Source organism: Chaetodon trifascialis, chromosome 16 (assembly GCF_039877785.1).
Source record: "Chaetodon trifascialis isolate fChaTrf1 chromosome 16, fChaTrf1.hap1, whole genome shotgun sequence".
In the NCBI taxonomy this organism is placed as follows: domain Eukaryota; kingdom Metazoa; phylum Chordata; class Actinopteri; order Chaetodontiformes; family Chaetodontidae; genus Chaetodon; species Chaetodon trifascialis.
Window position 1 is genome coordinate 15366955 of NC_092071.1, and position 11214 is coordinate 15378168.

At 41.6% G+C, this 11214-nt stretch overlaps 2 protein-coding genes across 2 annotated transcripts; both read right to left on the reverse strand.

The window, feature by feature from the left end:
• Window positions 1-43: 43 nt before the first annotated feature.
• f11r.1 (F11 receptor, tandem duplicate 1) lies at window positions 44-6956 on the reverse strand. The gene is made up of 10 exons (XM_070983191.1): window positions 6736-6956; window positions 3945-4004; window positions 3342-3458; window positions 2548-2688; window positions 2175-2377; window positions 1974-2076; window positions 1521-1628; window positions 612-624; window positions 361-421; window positions 44-236 (listed from the first exon to the last, which is right to left on the reverse strand). Exons 1-10 carry the CDS (start codon window positions 6785-6787, stop codon window positions 201-203), a joined length of 894 nt encoding a protein of 297 aa, XP_070839292.1. The 5' UTR covers window positions 6788-6956; the 3' UTR covers window positions 44-200.
• A 154-nt stretch (window positions 6957-7110) lies between these two features.
• thy1 (Thy-1 cell surface antigen) lies at window positions 7111-11214 on the reverse strand. Its single transcript, XM_070983325.1, has 4 exons — window positions 11052-11214; window positions 10447-10490; window positions 9955-10278; window positions 7111-9820 (listed from the first exon to the last, which is right to left on the reverse strand). Exons 2-4 carry the CDS (start codon window positions 10475-10477, stop codon window positions 9714-9716), a joined length of 462 nt encoding a protein of 153 aa, XP_070839426.1. The 5' UTR covers window positions 10478-10490; window positions 11052-11214; the 3' UTR covers window positions 7111-9713.

Consider the following 11214-nt stretch of genomic DNA (forward strand, 5'->3'; position numbering starts at 1 on the left):
CTGATACTTGAATGCCACATGTGTCTGAGACACTAAAGCAGACAGTTCACGTCAACTCAAACAATCACACTGATCTAAAAAACCTGCAACTTCAGAGCCAAAAAAAAAAGAAAGACTGAAGTCACTAAAAAGTTGAGGAATATCCAGTGCTGACACATTTAAGTCTGAGGTGCTGTCCTGTCGTCCCTGTTTGCTGCAGACTATACCACGAATGACGACTTCTGTTTGAAATCCCCCTGAAAGCAAACGCATCACACATCAGAAGTGCAACATTTTTCCTTCATCTCTCAGTCTGTTAAACCCAGAAAACACTGTCAATAACCCAACAACCACACCTGACTGTGCCAGGTTCATACTTACATCTTCATCTTCACCACCGTACAACGATGGGGGCTGGTACACCACATTGGACTTTTGTTTGCTGCAGGGAGAATTGAAAAAAACAAAACAAAGACACGTTGAGTGAGTGACAGAGAAAGCAGCAGACCAGTCTATTCATGTAAAGTGAAGGAAACCTGCATTTCACTGAGGAGGAGTGTTAAGTCGAACTGGAGCAGTATGGATTATCTGCTCAAATCCAGTCAACAGTATAGAAAAGCAACGCCTCTTACCTCTCACTCTTCTCTGTTAAGGGACGAAAGGAAAGACAAAATGTTAGTACAATGAAGCATTTGATGCAAAAGTGATAATCAGCAAACTCACTGCAGGTCATGAGATTTGTTACAAGAGGAGAAACTAAAGCACAACATGCTTTAATTTAAGATGAAACTCTGACAGCATCCTCCTCTCTGCCACTGCCTCCAGAATTAGATTCTGTATTACTATATTATTAGTCATAGCAGTTGAAGTATTCTAGGACTCAGTATACAGACAGTTGCTATTTGTTGTAGCAGAATACACATGCTTTACATATTTCATATTGTTTATTATCTGTGGCTGATTTATTTTGCTACATATTTTTCCCCATGTAGTAAAATGGGAGCGACTGCAACTGACCCGATTTCCCCCTGAGGGGATCAATAAAGTATGATTCATATTATGAGGTTATGAAAATTATTTATCATTTGGATGGGTAAGTTGGACTGGTTGTTGTTTCATACAGCAGTGAGACAAATACAGATTTTATGTTGCCATCTACTGTTTTCTATTTTCAGCCTTCTAATTGTGCAGACCTTTAAACACACACCTTAAATCATTTGAAACACACATTTGGTCAGTTGTTGAATGTGATTCATTCTGAATTGTGTGATTTGACTTGTTCATTGATTAAGGCAGCTTGTAGCCAGTTGAATAAAGATGTTGTGTCATGCGAGTTTAATGCACCTATGACCAAAATCTTGCTTTTTCAAGGTCAAGCAATGTAGAAATGTTCCCATTTTTTCAGTTTCATTTGAGTTCATTTAATGGCCAATGAGCTGACTCTCAGAAGTCTGAGGTTTCCGGTAATGTTAACAGTGAATATTAGAATATTGATGATCGCAGCCACGTCGTATGATTTTAAAACTATGTAGGAAACTCACTGGGCAGGTATCCTTTCTTGTGGGCATACCAAATGCCAACTCCCAATAGGGCCAGCAGCAGCAGAACCACGATTACAGCAGCAACGATCCCTCCAGTGTTCAGGTCACCTTAAACAAAACACCACATTGTCAGTTTGGAGTGGTAAACTAGCACATTTTTTTTACGATGAAAATTAAAAACAATAAATAAATAAATAAAAAAACTTAACTCTAAAGCTTTTGTGGTTCCCAAATTATTTCAGTAGAAGTGAAAATGAAGGTTGTATCTTAATGGTGAGCATTACAGTCCCTGTTTACACAAACACCTTTAATGCAGCCAAACCAGTTTACTGTCACTCCAGTTTGGGCATGCAGCACGCCCCACCAGCTGAAACTGGTTTAATAGTTACCCTCTCCTGAATATAGAAGCTCAGGCTAAAGCATAGTATTGAAATTGAAGAGAAGAACACTTACGGACTTCCATTTTCACGGCTTTACAGCGCTGAGGAGGACCGGCCTCGTTGACAGCCTCACAGTAGTACTGACCTGAGTCTGCCTTGGTTGCAGCGGGAAACACCTGAGGAGGACAGACAGGGTGGAGGTTTTAATTTGAAAGGCCACAGGAAACACAAGTTTCACAGTATAGATGGTGCAAAGTAATAGTTTCCAGCTGACCAGGTTGCCACTGTCTGGATTTAGGTTGTAGGTGGCATTCTTGAAGGCAGCAATCTTGTGAGGTTCAGTGGGCAGAAGGGTGTCATCCTTGTACCACTTGTATGTGGGCGGAGGTGAGCCGTCGTTGTCATGGCAGGACAGGAAGGCCGCTTTGCCTGTTGTCACCGAGGAGGGGATCCGACACACAGGCGGAGATGGAGGCACTGCGAGATATAACACATGTACAGTGATACACAACCTCCATTACAGCACAGAAATTTAAGACAAAGCAGTTCACATCAGATTATTGGTCATTTTATGGTAGTGATGCCAGTCTGGCTGGATTAGAATTGGAAAACTGTGCCTGCAGGATGGAATTACAAAAGATCCTTACCCAGAACGGTCAGCTTTACTCTTTTCTCCCCAAACTGGCCGTTGCCGGACACCTCGCAGTCATACACTCCATTATCCTTGCGGGTCACTTTGGAGAATCTCAGATTGTTACCGTACATCGTCACCCGGCTGGAATACGGCCCTGTGGAGGAGTTGCAGCAATACGTAACAGACTGAAAGGCATTCGGAGAGCACATACACCCACAAAGCTGCCCCAAAGCAGTCCTCTGAATTTGTTCTTTAATAATAGAAGAGGTTCGTTTAAGACTGGTTGAGATGTGTAGTACGCAGGAGGGTTTTGAAAAAGGATTCAAAATAGTTGAAATATGTGTGCATTGGCAATGCCTCGATAGATAGACAATAGGGCTGAACAGTTCATCAGCAGCAGTATTTAATCAAAAGCAATATCCAAATGGCAGGAGCTGTAATGTTTTGATAAAGATAAAACATGTCACTACATACATCATAAATGAAGCACTGTGGTGCTCCATTTCTCCAGACGTAAGGAACATGCTTGTTTGGTAGAGCCCAGCAGTAAATCACAGCTTTTTCATATTTTTTTAAGTGACAATGAAATGCAGTTGGACTTGGATACTGGCCATGGAAGAGATCCAAGGACCTCTACGCCTCACAGCTCAGGAGTTACCAGCAAAAATAACTAAAACGCTTCAGAAATGATGACGCTGCTGTTGGTGCCATGTTACTATGATGAGATTACTATGAGATAGACTGGATCAAGTGACAAATCGTACACAAAACAATCTAAAATGTGTGAAAAACTGTGAATCTGCTTACCTGTTGTCTGCCCATCGTAAAACACATACGTCTGTGAGCCTTTCAAGTCGTTAAACTTCCACTCAACTCTGGCATTTGCACCAAAGTCGGGTGAATATGAGCATGTGAGATCAGCCCCTGAAATAATAGAGTTCAGGATTTAATGATGCCATATCAAAAAGGAATTATTAACAAAAAGAATGCAGACACTATTTTCTTATCATTTAGTTTGTGCATTTACACACTTGCTGTATCTTATAACCTCTCATCGAACTCTCTAAGGTTATTACAAGCCAAAACCACAGGCCCTCTACTCCAGACAAACCATACAGCTACTGCTAAGCTATGTGCAGTGTCTGTACATCCCTCTGCATTTTAAGTAGTGAAGTCCTCCACAAAACGCCCAAAAATAAACATGAATTTGTCAGAAAAGAGCTTTCCTCACATTAAAACACAGCGAAATGAAGGACACTACACTGAAGCCGATACACTCCTCAAAAATCTAACAATGTATTGAGGTGATTGAGAGATTGCAGGTTCACTGCTAACACATTCATTTCATTTCCAGAGTTTCCTTTATAAAAAGCATCTACATTCAAATGAGTTTTCATCTTCAGGACTTACCTTCATTCTCTTTCACTCGCACATCTGCGTTATTGGTCGTGACTGAAAAGCCACTTACACCTGGACACACAGAGACAAAAAAAAAGTAATTAGACTCTTAGACATTTCAGTAAACTAAACATGTGAGAGAAAAAAGCAGAAAGAAAACAATATATACACAATGTACAGTATGTACAGGAATAATACACACAGCATGACTTATTAAAAAGGTCCTTATATGACCATTGTTTGAGTTTGCTTGGGCTGTAAGTATGTCTCTCAAGACTTAAGAGACAGACAGTCATCACCACAATCTTAAAAAGATGCTGAGTCTAAATTCTTAATTCCTGTAAGTACAACTACTGTTATTGAGGCAGTGGCTGCACAGTCATGTCTTTGGGTGCAGCAGCAGCACCCGTCCAAAGCATACTGGCACCGATCGTATTGTAGTGACTTTTCAAGCAGAATTGAAGCATTGCAAACCAAATTTTTGGTCTCCCTCATAAAACCCTGAATCTAAAAAAGTTGGGACTTTTGTGGAAAACATAAGTAAAAACAGAATGCAATCATCTGCATATGAAAAGTGTTTACTGACAATAGTTTTACAAAGTGTCCCCGAGCCCATGTAGTAACATCCTTTATACAATCATGTGCTCGAGGATGCTCTTTTTCTGGAATCAGGGCGCTCTGTGTTGTAACATTTCTAAGGATGAACACGTGAAGCTGCCATAGACGTGAAGGCCGGCAGAGATTTCATTCCTGAATACTTTCAGTGTTCAGCTTCAATCATTTTTAAGCAAAACTGCTTCAAAAGTGTGATAATTACTGGATTTCTTTGTCCTCTGTGATGATAAACGGAATATCTGAATAAAAAAAAAAATTGAATATTTGCTTTTGGACTGTTGGTTGGACAAAACATGCAATGTGAATGAGTCAATTTGGCCAGTAGAAATTACATAAGGCAGTTACTGACACTTCAGACAAAATGACTCACTGAGAATGGGCAGATGAATGACAGTTAACATAAAATTAGCTGCTGCCCTACAGACAAGATTTGACAGCGCAGTCTAAGCATACCTGCCTTCATTACATCACCTAATCACTGTATTAACAATAACTGACAGTGGCAGTTCACAAAATGACTGTTAAAGATCCCAGAAAAATCACTCTTGAGAATGAAGAACACACCCGTTGTCAAACACCCAGAGCATGTTCACAGGCCTCAAGGGTGTGGCCAAAAAAGGAAAAAAAATGTGGCTCTTTCCCGACCGCTGAGCCAGAAAACTTCTGGTGAAACTGTCAACAGTCAGGTTGAAACTGGGGCTCTTCAGCCACAACAGAGACACGAGCGACTAAATCATTAATGCACATGGTCACCAGTGTGTCTGTCACAGATTCTATGCGTCCACGCACCTCCTGACATGACATTCAACCACTGGCATTACTGTAAGTGTTGGGAGTTACAAGATTTAACTACGATGTTGGTGTGACAAACCAAGAGGCTTCAAACACAGGGAACAGCAGCTGGTTAATCATAAACTGTGTGCCAACTCAGGCATTCATTGTACACATCACCAAATTCACTACAGGATGAAAATACTCACTTATAAGACTTTAATTTAATATGCGCACCACCACTTGTACCGTTTGTTCCTTCCATACATCTACAAATGACGTTTTTATTGTACTTGGACTTCAGTTACATTCAGACTTCCCTGAAACCCTGCAGACCTTTGTCACAGGCGGTCTCAGCTGAGATAAGGAAGCTCTGTCACAGTTTTGGTTTGGTGCAGAGATAAGCTCCCAGTGTAAAATGAAACCAGAGCACTGCAAGGCTTTTTTTTTGTTGTTTGTTTGCATACTTTGCGAGTTTCAGGGTCAGGGAGATGAATGCCCATCAAGTTTCCTGATCTGCATGCTTGACTTCTTCTGCATGCTTTGGTCTTATTGATTCTGTGCGATTTTAATTTGTAGCTGTCAATGAGGACCCCAGGGGATCCAGCGAAGAATAAGCAATAAAGGCCTGCCTGTAAGCTGCACAGGACCTATTCAAACAGCAGACTGGGATGTGTGTCGCTAAGCCAGACTTCATGATACATTTACTGCTTTAACTCTACAGTGATGACAGAGTTGTGTCAGCAGCTTTATGAAAACAGTGCTCAGCATTTGAAATGTCAATATCCAGAGGCGTATTTGAAGTTACTCACTGGAAATAACGATCCACCCACTCAAAGTATCTCAGAGTTAAACTTTAATTCTGATGGTAAGTTATAGAACTGATTGTGTCTTTATTATTGATCTGATTGTTTTAACATGGTTAGAATATATTCCTCTCTTATGTGTTGAGATCACTGCAGGACTATTCTTCACACACAAGAACTAACACAGCTGTATCTCTCCTTTTACAAACAGGAGGAACTAATACATCTGTATTTCTCCACACCTTCCACACTGTTGTGGTTGCTGGCCCTGCTACATCTGCTGCTCACACTCCACTTTCATGGGGCATCGGAGCAAAAGACCTGAATATGCTGCAACTTGGAGCCGACAGAGAATCTTATTTCATGGTTTCTGATGTCAAAGGTTCTCCTGATCAAAAACCTCCTGAGCTCACACAAACAGAGGAGGCCGAGCAGGCCCGGCCCGCGCGCCCTGTGGTCCGCTTCGTGAACAAACAACAGAGGGCTAAATATTAACTGTTGTGGTTGTTATTAAAGGCAGACTTAAATACGGATAAATTAAATTAAATACAGACTTTTAATTGTCCTCAAACAGTTAGTAGCGTTAAAAAAAAGTGTTAAAAATCACCCACCTGTCGCTGCGAGAATGAACAAAGACACCGAAACCAAGCCGCTGACCAGCATGACGACCACTTTGGCCCGTTTCAGCTGCGAGCAGACGTCTCTTCTGCACAATCCTCCACAAAAAAACGACAGAAAACACGCAAAAAGCTTCCTGACGTCGAATAAACAGCCAGCCGTCAATATTTCCCAAACTCCTTTTTCGCTTTGTCGCCGTTTCTGTCTCCAACAACTCGACTGCACTCACCTGACGAATCCGCCCAGGTGACAACAAGCTCGATACTTCCGGTAAAAGGATCCTCTCAGGTGAGACGGGTGACGACAGAGTGGAAAAACAGGTGTGACTGGACCAAAGCTGTGACAAAGCGCACTGACATGCACTGAGAAGTGGGACAGATTGTGTTTATTAATCAGTGACAACATGACACATTGATGGCGATATATACAGTGCAGGCTAATATTAGACTATTACCATCACTGATATTAGAGTACATGAACCCTAATAGTTCAGCTATTATTAGGTTATGTGACCATATTGACATTCATTTAGAGAAATGGAGCGACTTTCAGTTTTAAGTTAAAATGTTTTATTGTCGCACTATAAGATCCTGGAAATGTGTGTTGAATGTGTTTGAAGCAGTGACAGTGTGGATTTATGCAAAGTGCATGTCAGAGGATCAATAAACTTAGTTTTACAATCTTTCCATCCCTGCTCGACACACAATATACTGCCATAAAGACTGAAGGCTGCATGATCACATGAATCATTTGATGCGTCCTCGCTGCCTTTCACCATCTGTGAGGTCGTCATTTCCGTGAGTTGTGTGTCTGTCTCTTCTCAGTTTATACATTAAGCCTTTGTACATAAACATTAAAAGTCTGGCCGCCAAACTAACCATCAGTAGATTATTGTGTGTTACGCAAGTGCTCGTGAAGGCAGACTGAACGTGCAGGATGAGGCGACATGACGGCTGTGTGTGTGTGTGTGTGTGTGTGTGTGTGTGTGTGTGTGTGTGTGTGTGTGTGTGTGTGTGTGGGAAACAATTCACCATTGTTCTGCTCTCTCCTGACCATGATAAGTTACTGTCACTCTCCACCTCGTGACTCTGTCTGTCGGTGTGAGACACAATGTGGCCAAAAATATATGGACACCCAGGCACATACTTTTGGATACTCTCTCGGGCCTGGAACTGTTTTTGGCTTGATTTGGCTTTCTCTCTTTAATTCCAATTAATGGAAATCTTCATGCTGCAATTTATTTTGAGGCCTTATCACCCGGCATCAATGCCTAAGCTCTCTGATGCCATAATGACCGTTATTTTAGCATGTTACTAATGGTTGTAATATTCAGGCAACAACATACTTTATTTGGTTTCCCACATGCTTTTGGAGATATGCTGTATCTGTAGTTATTTATATACATTTGCATTGAAACAACAACAGTGATTGAGCACTCAGCACATCAGTACGGAGTAATTAAACAGGCACAAACAAATCACAATATTGTTCCATCCATTTTGGGGGCATAGTGGTGGTATTGCAATCATGTATCAGCATTGTAAAAACCCACAGAGGTTGTTTTCAGGATTATGTGAGAACACAAACACATTTTTTAGCCTGTGTGTGCAGTTAAATAGATTTTTTTTTCCATAACGTATGTTGTTAATGTCTAAACTACCTGCTCAAACGAGATGTTTTTAAACTTTGGTATTCCATCGTAACTGTAATGCCTGCAGCATTTTCCCTCCTTTCTGACACTTTCAAGCCATTTCGACCCAGTGCCGCCCTCTACAGGACATCTACAGTACCTTCAGCGTGGTGGTTGGTTCTATTTAATGAGCATTGTTCTTTGTTGATGGTGTTTAGGTTCAGCTCAGTTTATTGTTATTATACAGTAGATAGAACAGCAGTGCTTTTCAGTGCAATTAAATGATTGTGCTTTGGCTACACACCACCTACTCTACTATATACAGTACATAAGTAAAAATCCTTTACATTATCAGAGAAAACATTGCACCATATATGGCATGTTTAGTCTAAATTCATAGAGAACCATGGATCTGACTAAAGTTATAGCGTTCAGAGACACACTGCATATTTATGACAACAAGCCTGAACATGGATCATGTGTCTCAGGCACAAGTGAACAGCAAAATAAAAACTGAGTCTGTCTTTTGGTTTTCTTTGTCACGAAGAGACTTCATACATTGTCTCCTAAGAATACATTAGAATATAATCGAAAGGAAGAGAGTCTTCATCACTCATGCATCCATTAGTGGGTCAGTCAAAACCAGTTTTAGAGTTTTTTTTCCCTGCTCATTACATTAAATCCTTCCAAAGCTCTCTTTGTTGCCCTACCCAGATCTTATCGACAAATATAATCTTCCGCCGGTGGACCTGCGTGGCACAAGGTCGCCTCTATCTGCCCTCATCATTTGGCAGCCAGGAGGAGACACAGGGGACAGATTTCAGTCAGGCAAAATAGATTGCTTACTTTAAAGAGTGATGAAAGTCAGCAATTATGTCACTTTGCGGAGTGCAATGCTGCATCACTTACGACTGGAGGCTACAGCTCAATGTTTTTCATTCAACTGAATAAAATCACTGAAATTATTGAATGTAGTTATTAAATATTGCAGGATATACACTCAGTGTCAGGACTAAGTCACATTCATGCTTCTTACTCATCGCCCTGTTGGGCAAGTCTGTAAGAAATCAACATGAATCCAACAGATTTCTACGGAACATTTCAACAACTGTTTATATGTGAGAGTACTGGAGAGTATAAAGTTTATGCAGTAGTACTGTGTGTGTGCTTAGTATTGAGTGCATGATGCAGAGTACGCAGGCCTGTGACATACCAAATACATATTGTACGTACATTCAGTTCAACTCATTGCACTTTGTGCATACACACAGCTTCAGGAGAGTCTAGTCACCAGGTGATTATGGGTGCAGTGTTAACGTATGCAGCAGTTTGGCGCCTCGTTCACAGCCAGTGAATTTCCAGCAGCATGGGAAGTGTCATCAAGGTCAGCAGTAGGCCACTGCAGCTTTGTAATAGGACACTCCACGCTGAGCAGGGGAGGAGGAGCTCTGCAATAAGAAAAATAATGCAGGTTCAGAAGGAGGAGCATTTTGTTTGGCAGTCACTCAAATGTTTTCTTTCTGTGAAATAACAGGATGCACGCAGCTGTGCGAAACAGTGACCATCAGCACGGGCAGCTTACTTTTCTCAACCACTGAGGTTTTGGTCGCCGTGGTTGAGTCGGCATATTTGATGTTGCAGGTGAAGTTGGACTTGCCGTTGGGCAGGTTTTTAAAGAGCAGGCGACAGATGTTGCCTGGAAAGATGCGGACTTTGGCGCGTTTCTTGAAGGGGGCATGCTGCTCCTCGTCTGGGTCGGTGGTGTCAAAGAGTCTTTCACCGTTCGTGTACTTGCAAAATGGTTCTGGTGACTCAGCTGGAAGCGCATATTTGCAATCCATCCTGAGGTTGTGCTCATCTATTGAGCAGTAGTTCAACTGAATCACCTTCTGGGCTGACGCAAAGCCTATGTGTGGTGTAACACAAAGACATGATCAGATGTTTACCAAATCTGTTAAAAACACTGATGTATGACCTCACCCTGTGTATCAATGCCAGAAACACACTCATAATGACAGGATAAAAAGCAAATATTAGAAAAATATCCTCTACTAACAACCATGAATGATCTTACCAAAAAGTAAAATTGTTGCTAGGAAGAACATCCTCCCAACTTTCCTGACAAAAAACAGAAAGACAGTCAGAGCAAACTAACACCAGGCAATTATCAACCACCAGCGCCAAACAGCTTTTACTTTGCTGTCATGGCTTCACGTTATTGAGATTCAAATCAAATAAAGCTGACTGCGCCGTAAAGAGCAGGGTCAGATTTCAGAGACATGAACGCCACACATCTGCAGAGATTACTGTAGAAAAGTCACTCTTCCATAATACTGAACAACGGAGTACAATAGAGACTCACTGTTTACGCTGCAAAGAGGTGGACTGCAAACTTCACTGGTCAATTGCCAACACTGACACATTTCTGTGCTTCACCTCTCTCGAGAACACAGGCTGATTGTTTTGCCTACTTGCATTCAGCGTTAAGAAAACACAAAGCAGCTCAGCTCCGTTTTGTTGGCTTGATGCATTTCTGCTCTCGCCTTCATTCAAATCTTTGCTTTACTGCTGACTCCACTGTTAAACCAAACAGTATGAAGACTGAAAGAAAGCACTGTGTGTAACGCAGTTCAGCCACAGCTCAGATCTAGCAAATAACAGTATATGAATCATTCTCACCTTGTCTGATGCAGTTTGGGCTTTCCTCAGTGCTCTGCAGTGTGATGCCAGGGGTAGATACAGTAGAGGTCGGCTTATAGAAGAAACAGAGGAGAGAGGGAGGGAGGGGGACAGAGAAGGAGGGGAGGGGGAGAGACAAGGGGGGAGAAAATGCTGCTCCACT

Excerpts from the sequence above, each read along its gene's own strand:
- f11r.1 (XM_070983191.1), bottom strand. The coding sequence starts at position 6,787 with ATGCTGGTCAGCGGCTTGGTTTCGGTGTCTTTGTTCATTCTCGCAGCG. Across the intron at positions 2,689-3,341 it reads TTACGATGGGCAGACAACAG|GGCCGTATTCCAGCCGGGTG; the intron begins GTAAGCAGATTC and ends ACTCCTCCACAG. Across the intron at positions 2,077-2,174 it reads ATCCAGACAGTGGCAACCTG|GTGTTTCCCGCTGCAACCAA; the intron begins GTCAGCTGGAAA and ends TGTCCTCCTCAG.
- thy1 (XM_070983325.1), bottom strand. The coding sequence starts at position 10,477 with ATGTTCTTCCTAGCAACAATTTTACTTTTTG. Across the intron at positions 10,279-10,446 it reads AGCAACAATTTTACTTTTTG|GCTTTGCGTCAGCCCAGAAG; the intron begins GTAAGATCATTC and ends CACCACACATAG. Across the intron at positions 9,821-9,954 it reads AACCTCAGTGGTTGAGAAAA|AGCTCCTCCTCCCCTGCTCA; the intron begins GTAAGCTGCCCG and ends TTCTTATTGCAG.